The sequence below is a fragment of the Elephas maximus genome, chromosome 13, assembly GCF_024166365.1.
Source record: "Elephas maximus indicus isolate mEleMax1 chromosome 13, mEleMax1 primary haplotype, whole genome shotgun sequence".
Lineage (NCBI taxonomy): Eukaryota > Metazoa > Chordata > Mammalia > Proboscidea > Elephantidae > Elephas > Elephas maximus.
In genome coordinates, this window is record NC_064831.1 from 38,613,279 (window position 1) to 38,636,818 (window position 23,540).

At 43.6% G+C, this 23,540-nt stretch overlaps 2 protein-coding genes across 4 annotated transcripts in view; one reads left to right on the forward strand and one right to left on the reverse strand.

Annotated features, from left to right (window-relative positions):
* SLC10A7 (solute carrier family 10 member 7) overlaps positions 1-23,540 on the forward strand; it is a 355,475-nt gene that overhangs the window by 325,328 nt on the left and 6,607 nt on the right. The window contains exon 12 of one of the 2 annotated variants that reach the window (XM_049905445.1): positions 13,340-13,461. The exons of the other annotated variant lie outside the window; for it this stretch is intronic. Within the exon in view, the coding sequence (XP_049761402.1) occupies positions 13,340-13,384 (45 nt within the window). The 3' untranslated portion in view covers positions 13,385-13,461. Of the gene's footprint in view, positions 1-13,339; positions 13,462-23,540 lie in introns of those variants that run through there. 2 annotated transcript variants of the gene reach the window in all.
* Positions 230-22,604, reverse strand: REELD1 (reeler domain containing 1). 2 transcript variants are annotated; one of them, XM_049905434.1, is made up of 7 exons: positions 18,683-22,604; positions 16,282-16,500; positions 10,716-10,938; positions 8,189-8,352; positions 3,314-3,626; positions 2,260-2,323; positions 230-1,474 (listed from the first exon to the last, which is right to left on the reverse strand). In XM_049905434.1, the coding sequence occupies exons 2-7, from the start codon at positions 16,487-16,489 to the stop codon at positions 869-871; spliced, it is 1,578 nt and encodes a 525-aa protein (XP_049761391.1). In that variant the 5' UTR covers positions 16,490-16,500; positions 18,683-22,604; the 3' UTR covers positions 230-868. The 2 variants fall into 2 exon arrangements, with proteins under 2 accessions (XP_049761391.1, XP_049761390.1); XM_049905433.1 differs by having other exon boundaries at positions 16,282-18,562.

Sequence of the window (23,540 nt, forward strand, 5' to 3'; positions counted from 1 at the left end):
CCTTTCTGACACTTCCTGAAAAGACAAGGAGAAGTCGTCCTTCAAACTGTGCTGCTATCATCATTTTTTTGCAAAAGGGAGTATGTCAGCCCACCACTGGGATACACAACCTCTCCGTCAAGCTTAAGTGGATGGAGAGGTCTCAGAGCCATTTACACCCGAGGAAGAGGCTTGCTAGCTGCACCCTGGTGTTTATGGCCTTGCACTGCTTGTATATGCGGTCCAACCCTGTGTTCATCAAGCTCTCTAAAGCTCTCCTTGCTGCCGATCAATGTCCATGGCAGATTTGCCAGGCTCCTGCATTTCGAAGAACACTGAATACCCTTGCGTTCACCTGTTCATCTGATCAGAACTCTAGCTCATTCTGAACTCCAGGTTTGAAAGGAAAACTTCGTTTTGGCCGGTTTGGAGGGGCAAGGTGAGGGGTGCAGTTCTTTTTCTTGTAAGAGACACAACCCAACATTACTTTTTTTCAAAGAGTTAGAAGAGACGAGGCTGCCACGCTGAGGAGGGACAGAATTTCTATTTCTGCGGGCTCCTTAAGGCGACAGAGGAAGCTCAGCGGCCACAGGAGCCTAGTTAATGAGCAGCTTATACAATATTCATTGTGTTGAGTTTAACTCTTCAAACAGAACATCTAATTGAGAAAAGAAAAAAGGAGCTAAATTACAGATGTTAAGACAACAAAGCTCGGGAAGAACTCTCTCTGTTGATCTAACCGTCCTTTCGCTGCTTCCTCCACTGCTGCTCACAGAGGTGAGGCTCTGAGAGTCCCCGTCCTCATCAGGGACACTCATCAGCTCTGTTCTTGCCAACACAATCCACAGGATCTAGGGAGGCCACCCAGAGCCCTGCTATAATGGCCTTCTTAGAGGACTGTGGTCTTGCTACCCACAGAGGGAGTGATCCAGTTGTATTCTGCTGGAACCAAAACAAAAGTGTTGTCTCCTGTCCTCCTGACACACACCGTCTCACCACCATCACTTCTGGCAACGGCATCACGGGCCGGCTCACTGAGGGACACTTCCGTCCGCTTGTGGCAATACTGGGTGTGCAGATAGTGCAGGCCAGCAGCCAGCACCATGCCCAGGGTGACCGAAAGGCAAAGCAGGAGTCCCAGCTGGGGCGTCCTGAACTGGAGGTCCAGAGAGGCATTCACTCCCTCTTGCCCAACCTCAGAACTTGGGTTGGTCTTCCTAGGGTATCCCACACCACCCTGTTCATTCTGCTTCCTGACTCCAGGGTCCTTGTGCTTCGACTGAGGCAAGAAGCTGGCTGAGGGTTTTGATGCCTCTGACTGGCCAGCAGCAGGGTGCCTGGAAGTGGCTGAGGTATGGAGGACAGGGGCTGGGTAGGCTGTCCCATCTCCATTCCCAGTGAACACTCCAGAGGACCAGAGGTGGCAAGGGTAGGAATGATGGACAGGATACAGAGAAGGCCTCATCACAGTCCTATTAGAGACCTCTGTCTTGTCCTAGAAAAGCAGAGGAAAAAAAAAAGAAAGACGTTAAAGTGGCTGGTCTTCCTCCAAGCTGCCACTGAACTTTGTAACCATTCTGTGTTCCTTAAAGAATCCCAGGCAGCAGCTGAAACACCCAGTGCTTCGCCTAGCCCAAGTAGATAAGTATGCACTTGTTATTGACAGTGATGGGGTGGCTAATGGAAACCCCACAGAGAGTGTGGAGGCCAGTTACATGAATAAACTTAGGGTCCTTTACGAGGCTTCCAAACAAATATGGGTGGTATGTCCTCTCAGATGGCTGAAAGCTTTTAGTGTCTTTTTATGCTAGGATCTATGCAAGGGAGACCATTTAATCTTACTGGAGGTTCCAATAAATTTGAGTAAGAACATTGTACCATGTTTTATTTGGTGTTCCTTCAAAGCCTTCAAAGGAATAGTAAATCAGTGGACATGTATATTTTATATTGCCATTGATCTAACCTCTAGGACCATGCACAGATTTTTGAGACTGATGTTATGAAGGAGGGGAAGGGATAGAAGAGGGGAATTATTAACTGAAGCTAAGTGGGAAAACAAATCACTAAAACCATCAATTTCTACAACTGCCGATAACTTCAGAGACACCGTGTGTAATGGAGAGGCAGTATTGATTGGTAGAAAGACACTCTGTGTTCATCATACCCTTGTCTTTAACTACTAATCTAATAGATCTGATTTTCCAGCCTGGAACTTCCCATTCTGGGTCAAAATACCAACCTGATCCACCTTCCCCCTGCACCACACGGGCTATTTATTACCTGGTCATCCCAACCAGAGGGCAAGCAAGTTTCTGATGAACCAAAGCTTGGATGATCTTGAGTCCTACAGGAGAGAACGGAAGGGCTGAGAAGGGGTCACTACGTGTGTTGGCAGCAACATCTTCTATGAATTTGTGTTGTTGTTGTTGTTGTTGTTGTTGTTGTTGTTGTTAGCTGCCGTTGAGTTGCCCCCCACTCATGGCAACTCCATGCACGGTGGGATTGGATTGTTGTGAGCCATAGAGTTTTCATTAGCTGACTTTTGGAAAGAGATCGCCAGGCCTTTCTTTCTAGGCCATCTTAGTCTGGATGCTCTACTGAAACCTGTCCAGCATCATAGCAACACACGAGCCTCCAATGACAGACAGGTGGTGGCTGTGCATGGTGGCTGCCCTTGTCGTTGTCGTTGTTGTGTGCCATGGAGTCAATTCTAACTCATAACAGCCCTATAGGACAGAGTAGAACTGCCCCATAGCGTTTCCTAGGCTGTAAATCTTTACAGGAGCAGATGACCAGGTCTTTTCTCCCACGATGCTGCTATTGGGTTCAAATCTCTGACCTTTTGGTTAGCAGCTGAGAGCTTAACATTGTGCCACCAGAGCTCCTTGCATGAGGAGCATTGGCCACGGAACCCGGGTCTCCTGCAGAGGAGAGGATTCTACCACTGAACCACCACTGCTGTCTTCCACTGTGAGTATCTTGTCAAATCAGATTTTCTTAGAAAGACTCCTGAGCTTGGATTTGGGGCAGAGGTGGTGGTGGAGGTGGGGAGTGAGTGCGGATGGCTGCAAAGCACTCATCAAATGCTATTATTTATAACAGCATCTCAGAGGCCTTGCCTTGTCCAAGAGAGCCCAGTTTCTCTGTGTGATTACTAAATCGAGACCTTTATGGTCAATACTCCTTCCATAGTCAAGATTTCTTGAGAACTTAAGAAAGCATGTAGCGGAGATGTTTTTCTGTCAGACTCCAGGAAGTTTACATTTGCTTAGGGCCTCAGTGTTTGGCCTGGTCCCCTCCCCTCTACTGAATGGCCCACCCACTTCCCCATTACCTGTGGTGGGTGCTAAGGCTGGACTCAAAGCCCTGTGAGGAGAACCTCCTGAGGGCCACCAGCCTCTCTAGTGCTCGGATGTCCCGGGATGGTTCTAGGGTTGGATTGCTGTCCCTGCTGGGTTGCTGGCCATTGCTGACTGCAGTAGCTGTGTGTGAAGATGGCTGGGGCGGAGCCTCTGTACCCCTGGGGAACTCTGTTACCCCAATATTGGCAGGAACAGGATCCGAGTGGTCCTCTTCTACATTTCCAGTTAGACCAACAGCAGTGACATCTGTGTGCTGCTTCAGAAGACTGATGGTGGTGCTGGGAGCTAAGCAGAGGCCCAAAGACATAACAGGGAGAGAAAGAGCATGCTCCTTGTATTGACTAGAACAATAACAGGGTAAATGCTAGAGACTTTAATGTGCCTGGAGGCAGACCATTAAATGTGAGCCACTTAAAACTGTCAACATAAAGATGATCTGTCCAGTAATGTAAGCCCCTGACCAAGCAGTGAAGCACCATTTTCCTACTCTTTTTAAGGCATGAGTCCCCAGCCCTTCTCACCTTGCACATTTTTAATAACCACCCTCCAGGGAATATAGAAACCGTCACAAGCACTGTATTTTCTCTCAACTCTGCAAAAAACTGTTTCTAGGTAGGAAAAAAGTGGACTCCTACAAATCAAAGATAGAACCCTTAAATCTTTCTTGTTTTATTATCAACAATAAAGGTATCTGTGGCAATGATAATGACTTGAGCCCTTGTTACGGGCAGAGACAAAATGGCTACTGTTCACCACCCTCCACCATCTGATTTTTCATCTATAACCGACTAACATGACTCCCCAGAGTGTTAGAAAGGGCCTCAAATAGGGCAGCAAACAAGCAAGAACAAGATCTGGGGCCAGGTTATCGTCTAGGTCTGAATTTTCATTCTGCTAATTCCTGGCCTTGGTGAAGGCCTCCCAGAATCTCAGTTTCTTCATGGGATGATAATGGTACCTGTGATGGTATGTGTCGACTTGGTTAGACTATGGTTCCCTGTGGTTTGGCCAAACACAAGTCTAATTGTTGTTCTGTAATGTAATGTAATATAATGTAATGTACTCATCTTCAATAATGTAATGTAATCAATCAGTTGAAAAGGGAGTTTCCTTTGAATGTGTTCTGTCCCCAGACTATAAATAGATACTTTGGCAGAACTCACCCTCTGACTTTACACTCTATCACCTGATGTACGAATTTTGAGATGCAAGCCTGCAGGAGTCTCCTGCCTGCTGCCTGACCTACAAATTTTGGACATGCCAGTTCCCACAATTGGGTGAGCCAGTCCCTTGAAGTAAATCTCTCTCTTGTTTTCTCTCTCCCTCTCTCTCTATGTATATATACGTGTGTGTGTGTGTGTGTGTGTGTGTGTGTGTGTGTATCTACATGTATAAAACTAAAAAAACCAAACTTGTTGCCTTTGGGTCAGTTCTGACTCACACCCACCCTACATGACAGAGAACTACCCCATAGGATTTCCAAGGAGCAGCTGGTGGATTTGAACTGTTGACTTTTTGGTTACCAGCTGAGCTCTTAACCACTGCGCCACCAGGGTTCCATCTATATATATATAATAAAATACATGTTATATATTATATATAATTATATCAAATATGTATATTTACATCAAATGTATATTTGATATAATTATATATCTCACTGGTTCTGTTCCTCTAGAGAACGCTGATTAAGACAATACCCACGGCATAGAGGTGTTGAGAGGGTAAAATGAAATCATTGATGGAGAAGCACGAAGCGCAGTGCCTGGCACGTATGCAACATTCACTGAGGGTTTATCACGGTCATCATTAGGATGACGACGATGAAGTTGACAAAAACAGCACTGGCAGAAGTTCTCTGGCCAGGGCTCCAACTGGGTTGGATTAAACCTTCTTCTGGGGGATGGGGAGCACCTATTTTTTCCAATGACTTCATCACTTAAACAGATCGAAGTGGAGAACAAAGCCTCATAATACAGACACACAGAACGCGGCAAACATTCTGAGAGGTTTAAACTCCTGTCTGAACTCTCAGCGCATTCAGACACTGCTGTGGCCCCGCGCACTGGGCACTGTGAGGCGCTGGGTTATAGGAGGGATGCAGGCTTATCATTGTTGCCCCTGAACTCCAAATCCAGGAGGAAAGACACGGACTCGTCCTACCACATAAATTGCCATGTGGTAAGTGCTCTAATGGCAGAGATGAGGAAGCAGTTACATTTGCCCACCAAGAAGTGGGAAAACCTGGTGGTGTAATGGTTAAGAGCTACGGCTGCTAACCAAAAGGTCTGTAGTTCAAATCTACCAGGCGCTCCTTGGAAGCCCTGTGGGACAGTTCTACTCTGTCCTATAGGGTCGCTATGAGTTGGAATCTACTCAAGGGCAACGGATTTTTCAGGTACCAAGAAGTGTAGGAAAAAGTTTCACAAAGGACATATTTGGACAGTCTTGAAAGATAAAGAGATCATCATGAGGACAGTGCAGTGAGAGGGAATACCACCGGGTTAAGCCTGGAGATGTAAAAGCAGATCATACCTAACAGGGTGGGGTAGGATTCCAGGGTGTCCCAGAGGGTCTGTTGGGAGGTGAGTTTGGGGGATACAATATATTATTTTCCCAGCTTTGAAAATTCATCATTTACATTTACTTGTTAAAGTCTTCTTAGAATTAGAAAATCTATTGATTTATTTCACTTCGTTACATGACACCCTCTTCCAACACACACATACACACACACACAGACACACACACACACAGAGTCCTTTTTCCCTTGGGGAAAACCAGGGCTAGTGTAGAGGGATGGGCAGGAAAGGCAGGCTGGGGCAGAAGGGAAGAACTGTGACAGTCCGTGGCATAGTAAGAGTTGACACTGTAGCTGCTCAGACTAGAGTCTGCGGCCCCCTGGGGGACAAGGTTCCCAGAGGAGTCAGGCATCATCAGAGAGGCCGCAGCTAAATAGGAAGTACCTTCCTGAAACCTCACTTTTACTCATATTCATATGAAAACAAACATGGTTATGCTTGAGATTAGAATCCAACACTTGCATGATTTATAAATTAGAACATCAGACTTCCTAAACAAATGTTGGGTTTGCCGGGTCTTCTTCAGGCCACATTCGCAGACCTCTGAAAGCTTTCCTTCGTGTTAGTGGAATGATTGGAGGTGGGTGACTGGGAAATGGGGAGGGGACGAAAAGTTCTGGACAAAGGTAGAGTATGGAGGGTGGTGGGCTTATCCCTGTGCCCCGGTCGGCTAGACTGAGCAGAGGCAGAGATTCCAATTGGATCCTTGCCAACAACAGAAATGTCCATCAAAGATGAATGGAGAAGCAGAATGTGGTATATATAAACAATGGGATACTGTTCAGCCATAAGGAGAAATGAAGTCCTGATGCACGCCACAACGCGGATGAACCTTGAAAACACTATGTTGAGTCAAATAAGTCAGTGGCAAAAGGACAAATACTGTATGATCTCACTTACATAAGTAAATAGATTTTTTAAAAAAGCAAAGACTGTTAGTGGTTACCAGAGGTGGGAGGGAGGGAGAAAAGGGGAGTTTTTGCTTAGAGGGCAGTGAGTTTATGGTAATGGTGGCGAAATAACTTGAAAAGAATTATGAAAATGGCTGCGGAATATGAAGAATGTAACTGATGTCACGGAATTTGACATGTAGAAATTGTTGAATTGGTGGATGTTTTGGTATGTATATTTTTGCCACAATAAGACAAATAAATAAACAAAAGTAAATTTAAAAAATAAACAAAAAAAAACAAATTGGTTTTCCGGCCTTAATACGTTAGCAAAGAATGAAGGAAAAATAAAGAATAAAGGGAAACGGGCTGGAAGAGATTAAGGATTTGGACCTTCTGTTTAAATGACTGGATGCCTCATGAATATATCTGTCCAGAGCACTTAATTAGAAACAAATAATGAAAATGAGCTCCCTACCACCAGGAATTTGGAGGCAGGTCAAACATTCTCTAGCTGGTTAGTTTGTTTTTAGAAGTTCAGGGGCCAAGGGAGTCTAGAGTCATGCAGTGAGCCAAGAAGAAGTCCATTCCCATAGAAACAGCCTCTCAATCCTGATTGCATTCTACAATCCAGGCTGCAAACACCATCTACCTACGTGGAAAGTCACCAAGCCTTTGAACCAGTTGGGATCTCTGCTGAGAACTCGCATTTCTAACAAGTTCCCAGGCGATACTAATGTACTGGCTAGGGACCAGTTCAAAGAACCTCTAGTAGAGCAGTGGTTCTCAAATTTTATTATACATAAGAATCACCTGGGGATCTTGTTAAAATGTAGATTCTGATTCAGTATATCTGGGGTGAAAATGTGAAGTCTCAGCATGGGTTGGAAATGGGGGGGGGGGTGAGGAACCGGTTGGAAGCCTTGAAAGTACCAATAAACTGGGTGAGATTTATTAAAAAAAGAAAAAAGGTTCATTTCTTTCCTGCACTCCGAGTAGCTTCAGAGAACTGAGAAAACGGCTAAAATATTGTGATTCCTGGTAAATGGGGGGCGGGGGGGGGGAGGTGTGTGCTTTTTTTTTTTTTTTTTTTTTTTTTGGTTTGGCAACCCCGTGCTACCCCTCCGCCCCAGGGCCCAACTTAACTCCTTAGGGCGGGCCAGACAGTGTGTTTGCGGCAACAAACAAAGTAACTGCGAGCTCTGCCTCCCTCACGGTGGCGATGGCGTTGTCACCACCCCAAGAACTGCTGCGGTGGCCCTGGCAGGCGTTTATTGCTTATTTTGCAGGGACAGACAGTAGTAACTTTTAAGCGAAAAGAGAAAACTATAAAAATAATGACAGCCCGGCTAGCAAATAGAGTAGAAAGCCGTACCTGGGGCTGCTCCTTCGATACCACCTGGCCTCTGCCAAGGCACTGGCATTAGTGAGCGGGCCTCCATGTGGCCGGCAGAGTGGGCTCTGCTGTGCGTCTGTTGGGACACAACCGGTGATTCAATCCGTGCCCAGTAAACGAAGTACGACTGGACGACTGATAAACTGTGGAAAAACAAAGAGCAGAGGGATTCGAGGATTTAGTGTCCTTTAAATAATAGCTCAGGCTGTCCTAATGGAAAAGAGAGAAGGCAAGATAAAGAAGAACAATAAAGTCAAAGAGAACAAAGAACTCCGGAGAGATTATTTTACTACCCCTTAGAGGGACTTCAGTCTTTTTAAAATTGAAAACCCAGTGGCAACAAAATAGTTACAAGAGCAGAGGATATTTATAATCAATTGCCCCCCCAGAATAAATATAATCCTTAAATATCTCATTTTGACTAAAAGGTATCTTCTTGAACTATAAGTGTTTAGATTCAAGTAAAAGCCTTCGTCTTCAGTTATATTATTGGCCATTATTGGTATATTGTTCATGGAATTACATAATTAAACATTTCCATAATCCATTTATATTATTATAGTTTTTTTAATTAGAGATGTTTTAAATCACTAATGTTTTTAGATAATATTTTGAATACATAATGCCTTTCTTCATTTTCACAAACATTGTTTCATTTATCCTCCCAAAAATTTTGCTGAGGCAGGGATTATCAGCAAGTATCATTTTTTGCATTTTAACTCTTCAGATGGTCATAAAAATGTCATTAACTTTGTCAAGTTAGGGGTCATGTTTCAGGCCTCAACATATGGTGTCCAGACTCAGTCCACGTTATCATGGGAAAGGATTCTGAGAGGTGAGAGGACAGAGGGTGTCTTTGGGTGAGGCTTCTGACTGTCAAATGCAGGTCGTCACTTCTACACTACATAGATGGCACATAGCAGCTCTGATGTAAGTCAGAAAACAAGAATGGAGGTGCTTTGAGAAATAAAAGTGGCTAGGCCCTGGTGGCTCAGTGATTAAAGAGTTCAGCTGCTAACCAAAAGGTCAGCAGTTCGAATCCACCAGCCACTCCGTGGAAACTGTATAGGGTAGTTCTACTCTGTCCTATAGGGTCGCTGAGTTGGAATTATCAACTCGATGGCAATGGTTTTTGTTTTTGCTTTAATACAGATGTAAGGAAACCCTGGTGGCATAGTAGTTAAGCACTATGGCTGCTAACCAAAAGGTTGGCAGTTCAAATCCACCAGGTGCTCCTTGGAAACCCAGTGGGAAAGTTCTACTCTGTCCTATAAGGCATCTATCCATTGGAATTGACTTGACTCGATGGCAACAGGTTTGGTTTTTGGTTTGGAAGGCCTACAAACAACCTGCATTCTTTGCAGATGATAAGAACCAAAGCCCTGTGCAGAAGCTGGGCTTAAGTGGGCACTGGCCTTGCCAAAGTGCCAAAACATTGTCAGGGCACCATGCTTCCTTCTAGCTGCCATTCGTGCTGTGGTAAATCACCAGGATGGCATGGACTGGGGACGCCTTGGGGAGAGGACATATGTCACAGCTCCCATTGCTCCCAGTGCAGAGAGGAAAGCCTGGAGGGGAAGCATGGGGTCAGGTGGCCTCTACCTTCAGGCAAAACCTCCCTGATACATTTATGAGGGTGTGGAGAGGAGAAGTCCCTGGGTGGTGCGAAGAGTTAAAGCACTTGGCTACTAACCAAAAGGTTGAAGGTTTGAGTCCACCCAGAGGTGCCTCTGAAGGAAGCCCTGGTGATATATTTCCCAAAAATCAGGCATTGAAACCTTGTGGGACAGAGTCCTGCTCTGACACACATGGGGCCGCCATGAGGTAGAGCCGGCTCCTCAGCAACCGTTCCTTTTGGAGAGGAGAAACTGAGGAAGACACACCCTTTCCTAAAAGTGAAAAAATCCTCTTTCTTGGTAAATCCAATTATCAGAAGAATGACTAAACAAGGGCCTCATTTTGAGAAATGATGATGCTTATAAAGCGCTCCCAGTCGCCAGGAACTGTTCTGAGCACTTCGCATAGACGGGCTCTTCTATCCTTCCACAGCCCTGTCTCGGTATTACGCCCATTTGGTTGACAAGAAGGCGAGGCACAGAGCGTTCAGCGGCTTTCCCTGGTCTGACACAAGTAGTCTCTCAGTGTCCACTTGTCTGTCTGCCTCTGTCTCTCTTTCTTGGCTTCCCCCCTTCTCCTTTAGCTCTTTTGTCCTCTAGTCAGAATTTCTTGGAAAGGGTGGCCAGGATTCATCTGTGCCTAGGAAAAAAGGGAAATAACCACACTCCAGGGTCATGGACAATGACAAAGGAAAGGTGTGGGGGCCCAAAAATATTTTTTAGTTCCTCTCTAGATAGGCTCACTAGTTGGGGCAGCCCCAGTGACCGTGTCCTTGTTATAAGGCGACCCAGGAGGGAGGGCAGGAAACAGGAAGGAAGGGAGATGAGAGCCCCTCTTCTCAAAGAGGGAGGCGCAGTTACTAAGAAACAGCACTTTCCTGTCTCCTTACAGGAATCTGATGGCCCCCACAGGCTGGGCAGGGGCCTTCCACACAAATGATAAGTTTCTCTTCAGGGACTTGTCCGAGTGGGTAACTGTGTCAGCCTCTTCAGAACAAGTCATCAGTTTGGAATGAGGAGGAATGAAAACAAAAGTGCCAACTATTTGTTGATTAGACACTCTTCGAGCCTGAAGTAGAAATCCCATGAAATCATGACTGCTCCTCATAGTCACTACAACAGAAAACAAGGAACCATCCATTAGAGGGAACGTGCGTGACTTAGTTCCATTCCGTGATCTTAAACGGCTGTTTTCAAAACAAGAAAAGCTTAAGACCATCCCTCTGAAAGCAAACAATTGATTAGGGAAAAAGAAAAAGTTGAAGGGCCATTTCACACCAAAAATAAATTCCACTTGCATCAAAGATACATAAATAACAAAGAACTAGAAACAATGGCTATTTCTTTTTTTTCTAATGTTGGAGTCAGAAATGCCTCCATAAGCAAAACCCAGAGGCCGTAAAAGAAAAGATGAATGAAGTTTGCTACGTTAAAAAAAAATCTGATCATAGATGAACTCAAAAAAGTCTTTTTTTAATTGTGCTTTAGAAGAAAGTTTACAGCTCAAGTTAATTTCTCGTACAAAAATTTATACACATATTGTTATGTGACATTAGTTGCAATCCCCACAATGTGACAGCACACTCCTCATTTCCACCTTGAGTTCCCTGTGTGCATTCGACCAGTTCCTGTCTCTTCATGTCTTCTCATTCTGCCTCCAGACAGGAGCTGCCCATTTGGTCTGGTATGTCTGATTGAACTAAGAAGCACATTCCTCAGGTGTATTATTTTTTGTTTTATAGCCCTATCTAATCTTCGTCTGAAGAGTGGGCTTAAGGAATTGTTTCAGTTCTGGGTTTACAGTGCATCTGGGGGCCATAGTTTTGGGAGTTTCCCCAGTCTCTGTCAGACCATTAAGTCTGGTCTTTTTACATGAATTTGAATTTTGTTCTACATTTTTCACCTGCTCGGTCTCGGACTGTTTGTTGTGTTCCCTTCAGGGTGGACATTGGTGGTAGCCAGGCACCATCTAGCTCTTCCAGTCTCAGGCTGGTGGAGTCTCTGGTTCATGTGGTCCTTTAGTCCTCTGGGCTAGTATTTTCATTGTGTCCTTGGTTTTCTTCATTCTCCTTTGCTCCAAGAGGAATGGGACCCACTGATGTATCCCAGACAGCCACTCGCAAGCTTTTAAGACCCCAGATGCCGCTCTCCAAAGTGGGATGTAGAACGTTTTATTTATAAACTATGTTATGCCATTTGACCTAGAAGTCCCCGGGAACTATGGTACCCAGGCCCCAGCCCCAGCGACTCTGTTTCTTAAAGTGCTTGGATATGTCCAGGAAACTTCTTAGCTTTTGCTTTGGTCCAGTTGTGCTGACTTCCCCTGTATTGCGTGTTGTCCTTCCCTTCACCTAAATTGATCCTTGTCTACTATCTGGCTAGTGATTTCTCCTTCCTTTCCCTCCCCACCCTTGTAACCATCAAATGAAAAAAAGTGTTTTTAAGATATAAAACAGGCATAAAAAAAACAGATACAAAAACTTATGGTGAATAAATAAAAAAGACAATCCCCCCAGATTATCAAAGGATACAAACAAATTAAGCAAGTAAGCTCAATCATAACTTAAAAAGCAAATAAAAACAAGGTACTATTTTACATCTATTATACTATAGCAACCCTACAGGACAGAGTAGAACTACCCCATAGGGTTTCCAAGGAGCAGCTGGTGGATTCGAACTGCTGACCGTTTGGTTAGCAGCCGTAGCATTTAACCACTACGCCACCAGGGCTTTACCTATTGTATTAGCAAGTACGAAACACATGATTATGATAGGACTATAGAAAAATGAAGGCACTCATTCACTGATGCTGGAACTATAAACCACGCAACTCTTTGGGGATAATCTGACAATATCGTCCACGTTAATGATGCAGTTGCCCTTTGACCTAGCAATTTCACTTCTGAGAAATTTTGCTGCTGACATACCTGCATAAATAAGCACAGCAAACATTGGAGTCCACTACCCAACAGCTTCTCTCCACTTATTCCCTGCTAAAAGAGCCCCGACCTTATGTCCATGTAGCAGGTGAACATCTCTTGTTTTCAGAAAAGTTAGGGGGCAGTGGTGGTTGAGTGGTAGGATTCTCGCCATCCATGCTGGAGACCCAGGTTTGATTCCTGGCCAATGCACCTCATGCGCGGCCACCACCTGTCTGTCAGTGGAGGTCTGCGTGTTGCTATGATGCTCAACAAATTTCAGTGGAGCTTCCAGACTAAGACAGACTACTAGGGAGAGAGGCTTGGCAATCTACCTCTGAAAGCAACCAATGAGCACCCTGTGGATCCCAACAGTCTGATGCACATTTTATTCAGTCATGCATGGGGTCACCATGAATTGGAGCCCAACTAGAAGGCAGCTTATGACAACAGTCCTCTCCCTATTTCCAGGGGATGAATTGTGATTAGATTACAACCACTGATGGTAATTTCATTCTTCTTTAGTGTCTCCCTATTTCCAGGGGATCAATTGTGATTAGACTAAAACCAGTCTTGGTAATTTCATTCTTCTTCAGGGTGATTCAATTCTGGCCACTGAGGGCAACTGGGAGAGCTGGTAACTCCTGAGGATGCATCTTTTTGCCCTGACCCTTTATTCCAGTTTTGATACCAGCATGAGGCCTAAAACTATGGCAGCTGTCCTGACACTGTGCAAGGACAAACAAAGCAATGACAATCCAACTTGCTGATGATGGCCAAGCAGGAAGCTGGAAAAACCTTACATCTTGATGACATCACAGAATGGCTTCACAAATGCAGAAGCCGCACTTCCAGACTCCCGTGAGAAATTGAAAGGTCTTGGGGGATAAGTTCCTTTTTATTGGCTTTTCCCATATTTGCGACTAGAAGACTTATAGAGTGAGCCAAGGTATAAGTATAAGAATGTCCATTAGAATTGTTTATAATGCCCAAAATTGGAAAAAGTAAATACCCATCAATAAAAACTTAGTTCAATCAATTATGTGACATCCAGACAAAGAATTGTCATGCATTCATTGAAAATAGACTATGACTATGATAAAGACCTCAGCACTACCGTTAGGTGAAAAATACAGATGTGAAGCAGAGTGATTTCATTTACGTCTGTTTAGGGTTATATTCATTTGAAATATCAGACTCATATACACTTGTGTGCATGGAACATTTCAGGAAAGATGTGAGAGAAGCTTAATGATGATTACCTCTGGGGAATCAAATTCAGTGTCCAGAACAAGGGAAGGGAAACTTATTTTCTATTTTTTGGTACTGTTAAAATATTTTAAAACTGTAATAATATTTTAAGCTGCTTAAAAATAATTTGGAAATTAAATGAGTGGCTAAAATCAGAGTCATATCTTCTACAGACTTGTGGAATACAGCTTAGTCTCTGTAGTTATTTTATTTTCTGTGCGTTTGAATGTTTATTAACAAACATTTGAACAAATATTTATTATTCAACACCCGGCACTGTGCTTGGCATTGACTATACGTCTGTGAACAAGGTAACAAAGTCCTTACCTTCAAGAAGCTCAGCAATTAGTGTGGGATCTCAGCAAAACAAAAACAATGTAATCACAATGTAAAGTAATAACTGATCCTCACCGAATCCCTGAGACGCTCTGTCAAGCCGTTTATTACACACGGTGTCTTAATTACAATCACAATCCAATTATGTTTCCCTCAGGACACTTTCAGGCCACCTTTTATTAGGATTTGGGTGTCATGATATTTTGGGTCGCTTTTACAATGTTTTCATTACCCTAGCCACAGAACACTGGGGCGCTGCTGAGAGTGAATCACTGGGTGCAGACATAGCAATCCCCCATACTTGGGGTCAAGGGTGTACCTGGGGTGGAAAAGCCCCCCACGAAGTTGCCTCTATAACTGAGCGGTGGCTCGCATGAGCCCCAGTGTGCTCTGTACAGATTTTCCCTCTGTTAGAATAGCCTTCATTTCAGTTTGAGGAGTACGTTGCTGTCAGCGCCATACACTACCCACACAATTCCCACCCCCCCCCCGCATACTTATCATCAATAGAATAAAATGATTGGATAAAATAACATTTATAGAGCCCATTTCATTTTTTGTTTACTACCTCCACCCATTGCCGTTGAGTCAATTCCAACTCATAGCGACCAGACAGGACAGAGTAGAATAGCTTCATAGGGTTTCCAAGGAGCAGCTAGTGGATTCGAACTGCTGACCTTTTGGTTAGCGGCCAAACACTCAGCCACTGCACCACCAGGGCTCCTTCCTACTTCTGTCGTCGTTCAGTGCCGTCAAGTCATTTCTGACTCATAGTGACCCTACAGGACAGAGCAGAAGTGTCCCATAGGGTTTCCAAGGAGCGCCTAGTAGATTCAAACTGCTACACCACCAGGGCTCCGTCCTACCTCTAGTGCCCATCAAAGGAATTAGCAAAACTCAAAAGGAGGTAGAGCAAACAGCTTGCTACCGTCTCTCCCATATCCCCTCAGCCTATTTGCGTTCACCTGTGGCTACACAGGTGGTTTTCTCTCTACACTAACATTTCGCCTTAAGCACCTGCAGCTTTCTTCTCTGCCTTCTCTAGCTAGCTCCGGAACTTGCTCTGAGGTAAGCGGGTACAACTCTGAAGTTAGGCGAGGAGTGGGTGGTGGAAATGCCCCCGGCAGGAGAGCAGTCCTTGACCAATACATTTCCCAGTCTCTCCATACTCCTGACGGAGGATTCAGAGGTGTGTTTCACACGGCTTGCCCATTGGAACTGAGCTCCAGTTGCCCACAGCAGCGACCTGTTCAATTTCACACCTTTAATTAGCATCTCTCTCCTCCCTGTCTCATTTTCCCTCCTTTCTTGTTTGTGCTTGCCAGGACCATCTACCAAATAAAATACCTGCACCCAAGGTCGTTCTCTGCTTTAGCAGAAACTCAAACAGTGGAAAACAGTCTTTATATCTGAAAAATAATTTTAAACAATGAGAAAAAAAGTATATTTCATCTATACATATGATATAAGAATGTTGTTCAGATTAACTGTATATCCTGTGAGAAAGATAAAATAATTTTTGTAATAATGCCACCTGTGTACTCTTCTCTTGAAAAGATTAATATCCATATAGAGATTAGTTATCATGTGTTTTTCATGTCAAATACTTCATGCTTATTTTTGGCTAAATAATTGCTCCTTAGAATTAAGCCAAAGTTTAGCCCAGGAAACTCCTGCCTGGTACAGACACAATCTGGAATCTGCCCCTGGGGCTCTGGGGTTCTTTGCAGTCTCTCAAATCTTCTCCTGTACGTACCTGGAGGAGTCCCTGGGTGGTGCAAATAGTTAATGCGCTCAGCTGCTAACCAGAGGTTTGAGTCTACCCAGTAGGGCCTCAGAAGAAAAGCTACCCCAAAACCAGCCACTGAAAACCCTATGGAACACAGTTCTACTCTGACACACAGAAGGCATTGGGAGTCCACTCTACGACAACTGGTAAACTGGCATGTACCTGGAACCTTGTCACCTGGTGAGTAGGAATTGCTGCTGGTGTGGATGGTAATGTGGTGGGTCCCGGCATTCTGAGGCCGGACTTGAACGTGTTTGGGCTGCATGTCCACACAGGCTGCCGAGCTTGCGCCATGGGAAAAGGCAGCTGAGCAGGAGGCCAGGCAGAGGGTGGTACAAGCCCAGCCTGCGAGCGCCGCTGAGACCATCATTCTGTCCTTTCCTGTATCAAGAGAACAACAGCTTCAATCCAGGGGCTGCTTACCTAAGAAAACAATTCGAAGTCTTCTCGGGCGTGACTGGCCTGACTCCCACACAGCCTTTGCACCTGAGATATTTTTAGTGCTCTCTCCCCAGATTCTAAGTGCCCAATGTCAAGGTCAAAAAGGCAAAGCAGGCTATCAGAGGTGTTTGATTTCTAAAAACTTAAAAAAAAGAAAAACTTCTCTTCTTACAATTTTCTCATAATATAAGACCAGATTGCTTCTTTTTAAAGATGGGTTTTGATTATTAAGTCAAAGAAATGAGAACAGAAATACATTTGTATTCTAACGTACACTCCTTAAAAGCAGTCTGTCATTGAAGACAGTGTAAGCTCCGATACATTACTGCTGAAGTACACGGCCAATGTTCCAATATGGTCCGGCTGTTTGGCATATGGTGGCTTGGATTAGTGTCTTCTCTCTACGATTGCAAATTATACAGCTAAATGCGGCTGAACCGCCGCCAACTGCCAATTATTTAGAGGAGATTATTAAGTTTGCGGAGCTTTGATATCTCCTTATCCTTTCTCCTGCTGTTTTTAGTTATTTCGCTACTTTTTAGCAGAGAAGGTGAGCAGAGAAAGTTACACTCCAGCCAATCTATTCCATACCTTCTTAAATATACTGGTTAAGAAAAAAAAAAAAAATTGGCTCAGGAATAGAATAAAATGATTGTCTAAAATAACATTGATACAGTGAGTTTCATTTTTGTTTACCACATCCCTGAGTGGTGCAAACAGTAAAGCGCTCTGCTCATAACTGTAAGGTTGGCCGTTCAAATCCCCCAGAGGTGCCTTGGAAGAAAGGCCTGGTGATCTTCTTCCAAAAGGTCACAGCCTTGAAAACCCTATGGAGTAGTTCTACTCTGAAACACATGGGGTTACCATAAGTCAGAATCAATTCAACAGCAACTTTTTGTTTTTTAATGTCCAACCAAAAAAAAATTAGAAGTTGACTGGAAAAGCTCTACAGATGAATATAAAGAAGGAAATCTGAAGTAAGACAGATGAAATTTTTTCTGAATAAATATTTTTATCAGCCTATGTTTGTTTTTTGTTTTTTGGAAACCCTGGTGGCGTAGTGGTTAAGTGCTATGGCTGCTAACCAAGGGGTCAGCAGCTCGAATCTGTCAGGCACTCCCTGGAAACCCTATGGGGCAGTTCTACTCTGTCCTACAGGGCCGCTATGAGTCGGAATCAACTTGATGGCACTGGGTTTGGTTTGTTTTTTTCTTTTAATTTTTTTTTTTTTTTTTTAATAATCCTGTGCAGACATTTTAAAAGCTTGGCTAATACTCTGATGCAAGGAGCAATGCAAGACAACAGCCATCCTCTTTAATAAGCTGGCTTTAAAGTGAAAAATAAGATCCTAAAAGTGTAGTGAAAACTAGCTATAGAAAAGAGAAAATAATCTATATGACCAATATTCAAGTGCCATCCACTCCCATCCTAAATGCACGCACTACGACCACCACCCTTCACATTGACAAGACGCGGGGAGACAGGAATGCCATCTCTAACTCAAACCTCTTAAACTTGTCTTACGAGACGCTTAGGTAACACCTTTCTCCTCTAGGTTTGTTTTCCAGGAGGCACTAAAAACTCGAAACCTCTACCCCTCTGGGGGCCATTCCTACAGCTTCCCAGAGACATTAAGAAATAAGCTATAAGCTGTAAGTTGAGAGGCCCCAGGGGGTCCCTTTTTCTTTCAGAGGGACCACATAGAACATGCCCCTCAAGCCCTTGTTGATGGTAGAGAGTGGTCTCCTCTCTCCAACGGCAGATGAAATACAGATGCCTATGAAAGGAGCAAGTGCCACGGCTGCACCACAAATCCCACCCTCCCGTCCTAGGCCTGTCTGATCCTTCTTTCCCACCAGCACCTCGTCTGCCTGAACCCGGAGAAGCGTCCACTTACCTAGGAACACACTTTCCTTCAGGCTTGAGGGAACAGTTTCCCCCTCAGGGTTGTGAAGACACATCCTTTAAACAAAAGTCTTTTCTTCTCCCTTCAGTTTCTCCTCTAATGGGGAGGATAACAGCTGTTACCTCTAATCCTTAGCATCCACGGGAACTGTCCCTCAGTGTCTAAATGCAGACTTAATCACGTTAGTTTTCTCTAAAGCCAAATGCACATACTCACAGAGTTTGCAACCACATCAGCAGTATTCAAGCCTGTGCCACAAAAGCCAAAGGGAGGAACCAGAAAGAACTGTAACTGGTTTTGCACACGGCTGGTGCTGGCATCCTTGGCAGAAGCTGATGTCTCCATCTTGGTTTCCCTGCCAAGAAGAGTATGTTTGAACAAACGTGTTATGAGTTGAATTGTGTCCCCCAAAAAGGTATGGAGAAGTCCTAATTCCTGGCTCCTGTGACTGTGACCTTGTTTGGAAATCAGGTCTTTGAAGATGGTATCCATTAGCATGAGGTTACAGCAGAGTAGGGTGGGTCCTAATGCAATATAAGCTCTGTCCTTATAAAAGAGAACAGACACAGACAGTCACAAAGGGAAGAATGCCATAAGACAGTGTATCTACACACCAAGAAACACTTGGGGCTACCAGAAGCTGACATGGGTAAGAAGAAAGGATCTTCCCCCAGATACTTTGGAGAAAGCATGCTCCCACACCAGCCTGAATTCAGACTACCAATCTCCAGGAATGTGAGACAATAAATTTCTGTTGTTTAAAGCCACCAGCTTTGTAGTATTTTGTTACAGCCAAAACCCATTGCCATCGAGCCAATCCCAAATCATTAGCGACCCTATAGAAGTGTCCCATGAGGTTTCCAAGGCTGAAATCTTTACAGAAGCAGACTGCCAAATCTTTCTCCCACGAAGTGTCTGGTGGGTTCGAACCACCAACCTTTCAATTAGCAGCCGAGTGATTAACCACTGCGCCACCAGAGTTTCTTGGTTTTTTTTTAATAGCAGCTCTAGTAAACAAATGCAAAGCACATCTCAACATACTCTGTTGAGTCAGTGTGGGCTGAAGAAGTCATCTCTGGTAAGGTGGGATTGATGCCATGGCCAGAGAGCAGTGTTTGGTACAAAAAAAATACCATACAACACACTCCCACTGCTATCACTTGTACTAAAGCTGCATTTCCTCGGTTTGCACGCTCATAAAATCACCTGAGACAGTTGATAATAGCACAGATCTTGTAGGCCTACCACCACCGTTTGCTGTCGAGTCAGTTCTCACTCAGGGTGACCCCAAGCATGTCAGAGTTGAATTGTGCTCCACAGGGTTTTCAATGGTTGATTTTTTTAGAAGTAGGTTGCCAGAACTTTCTTACAAGGCACGTCAGGGTATACTTGAACCTCCAACCTTCTGATTAGCAGGTGAGCATTAACTATTTGCCCCACCCAGGGACCTCTGCAGATCAAAACCCAAACCCACTGTTGTCAAGTTGATTCCGACTCATTGTGACCCCATAGGATTTCCAAGGCTGTAAATCTCTACGGAAGCAGACTACCACATCTTTCTCTCAAAGAGCCGCTGGTGGTTTCAAACCCCCAATCTTTCAGTTAGCAGTCAACTGCTTTCACCACTGTGCAACCAGGGCTCCTTCCTGTAGATCAGTAGTTCTCAAAGTGCGACACCCAGAAAAGCAACACCAACATCGCCTGAGAGCTTGTTAGAAATCCAAGTCTTGGACCCCACTCCAGATATACAAAATCGGACACACACAGATCTAGCTACCAGTGTTTTAATAAGCCCTCCAGGTAATTATGATACCAGCTAAACTTGAAAACCACTGCTATGAATTCCCTAGGCTTCTTTCCAGACCTATGGAATCAGAATTTCCAGAGGGGGAGGTCTGGAAATCTGTGTTTTTATTACACACCCCAGAAGGCTTTTATGACCAGGAAAGTTAGGAAAAACTAAGTTAGAGAGTCACTGCTAAGTCAGCATAACCCCCAAGCCTCCACGGCTCCATTGCATCTGTGATTTAGTCATAAAGATAGTGGACTTCTGAAAAGGCATTTGGCCAATTATAGTAATAGGTGTTAATACTAACATGGTAAAAGAAAACAACCCTGACGCACATCTTTCCTGATTTTAAAACACGCCATACCCTCTTATTCTGTTCAAACGACTGCCTCTTGTTCTGTGTACAGGTTCCCCATTAGCACAATTAAGTGTTCTGGAATTCCATTTCTTCAAAATATTATCCATAAATTGTTATGATCCACACAGTCAAATGCCTTTGGATGGTCCATGACACAGGTAAACATCTTTCTACTATTCTCTGCTTCTAGCCAAGACCCACCTGACATCAGCAATTATACCCTTTGTTCAATGTCCTCTTCTGAATCCAGCTTGAATTTCTGACAGTTCCCTGTTGATGTACTGCTGCAATTGTTTTTGAATTATCTTCAGCAAAATTTTACTTGTGTGTAATATTAATGATATTGTTTGATAATTTCCGAATTCTGTTGGATCACTTTTCATTGGAATAGGCATAAATATGGATCTCTTCCGGTCAGTTGGCCAGATTGGCGTAGACTAGTGAGCATTTCCAGTGTTGTGTCTGTTTGTAGAAATATTTCAATTGATATTTCATCGATTTCTGGAGCCTTGTTTTTCGCCAATGCTTTAAATTCGGCTTGGGCTTTTTGCTTCAGTATCATCAGTTCTTGATCATATGCTAACTCCTGAAATGGTTAAACGTCGACCAAATCTTTTTGGCACAAAACTAAAACCAACCTGTTGCCGCCAAATTGATTCCGACTCGTAGATACCCTATAGGACAGAGTAGAACTGCCTTATTGGGTTTCCATGGAGAGGCTGGTGGATTTGAACTGCTGACCTTTTGGTTAGCAGCTAAGCTCTTAACCACTGTACTACCAGGGCTCCAGTGACTGTGTATTCCTTCCATCTTTTTTTTGGATACTTCCTGAGTCATTCAATATTTTGCCCAGAGAATCCTTCAATCCTGCAACTTAAGGCTTGAATTTTTCTTCAGTTCTTTCAGCTTGAGAAATGCCAAGAGTTGTCTTCCCTTTTGGTTTCCTAACTTCAGGTCTTTGCACATTCATTGTAATATTTTACTTTGTCTTTTTGAGCTGCCCTTCGAAATATTCTGTTCAGCTCTTTTACGTCATCATTTCTTACAGTGCCTTTAGCTAGTCCACATGCAAAAGCAAGTTTGAGAGTCTCTTCTGATGCTCATTTTGGTCTTTCTTTGCTGTCTTTTTAATGACCTTTTGCTTTCTTCATGTACGATGTCCTTGATGTCATCTTACATTTCGTCTGGTCTTTGGTCATTAGTGTTCAATGCATCAAATCTATTCTTGAGGTGGGCTCTAAATTTAGGTGAGATATACTCAAGGTTGTGTTTTGCCTCTCATGGACTATTTTTCAATTTTCTTTGCCTTCAACTTTAATTTGCATATGAACAATCGGTGATGGGTGTTTCAGTAGCCCCTGGCTTTGACTGATGATATGGAGCTTCTCCATCGTCTCTTTCCACAGATGTAGTTGAATTGAATCCTGTGTATTCTATCTGGCGAGGTCCATGCATATAGTTGCTGTTTATGTTGTTGAAAATAAGTATTGCCAATGAATAAATCATTGGTCTTGCAAAATTCTGTCATGTGATTTTTGGCATCATTTCTATCACCAAGATCATATTTTCCAGCTACTGGTCCTTCTTCTTTCTTTTGAACTTTCACATTCCAATCACCAGTAATTATCAGTGCATCTTGATTGCATGTCTGATCAGTTTCAGGCTGTAGAAGTTGGTAAAAATCTTTAATTTCTTCATCTTTGACCTTAGTGGTCAGTGCATAAATTTGAATAATAGTCTTATCAACTGATCTTCCTTGTAGGCATATGGATATTATACTATCACTGATAGTACCATACCTCAGGATAGATCTTGAAATGTTCTTTTTGATGATGAGTGTGACACCATTCATCTTCAATTTGTCATTCCTGACATAGTAGACTATATGATTCAGTAAGGCTTACTTTAAGTGAGACTTTCACTATACTTATCCAATCTGTATGCTGAGCAAATAATCCAAGAAGCTGAATTATGTGAAGAAGAACACAGCATCAGGATTGGAGGAAGGCTAATTAACAAACTATGGTATGCAGATGACACAACCTTGATTGCTGAAAGTGAAGAGGACTTGAAGCACTTACTGATGATCAGACTATAGCCTTCAGTGGGATTACACTTCAACATAAAGAAAACAAAAATCCTTACAACTGAGCCAACAAGCAACATCATGATAAATAGAGAAAACACTGAAGTTGTTAAGGATTTCATTTTACTTGAATCCACAATCAACGCTCATGAAAGCAATAGTCAAAAAATCAAAGGACGTATTGCACCAGGCAAATCTGTTCCAAAAGACCTTTTTAAAGTGTTAAAAAGCAAAGATGTAACTTTGAGGACTAAGGAGCAACTGACCCAAGCCATGATATTTCAATTCACCTCATATGCATGCAAACTTGGGCAATGAATAAGGGAGACCGAAGGAGAATTGATGCCTTTAAATTATGATGTTGGCAAAGAATACTGAATATACCATGGACTGCCAAAAGAATGAACAAATCTGTCTTGGAAGAAGTACAGCCAGAACGTTCCTTAGAAGCAAGGATGGCCAGACTTCATCTCATACTTTGGACATGTTATCAGGAGGGACCAGTCCCTGGAGAAGGACATTATGCTAGGTAAAGTAGAGGGTCAAGGAAAAGCAGAAAGACTCTCTATGAGATGCATTGACACAGTGGTTGTAACAATGGGCTCAAACAGCAACAATTGCGAGGATGGTGCAGGACTGGGCAGTGTTTCGTTCTGTTGTACTTAAGGTCACTACGAGTCAGAACTGACTCGACAGCACCTAACAATAACAGTACTAATAAGTGAACACCAACTTTGTGTTAGGCATCTATTTGGACAAAAACAAAGATAATCCATAGACCATCCCAGCTCTCTATATACTAACAGCAAAATGGAGGAGATGCAAAAGGCCACGTAGTTGC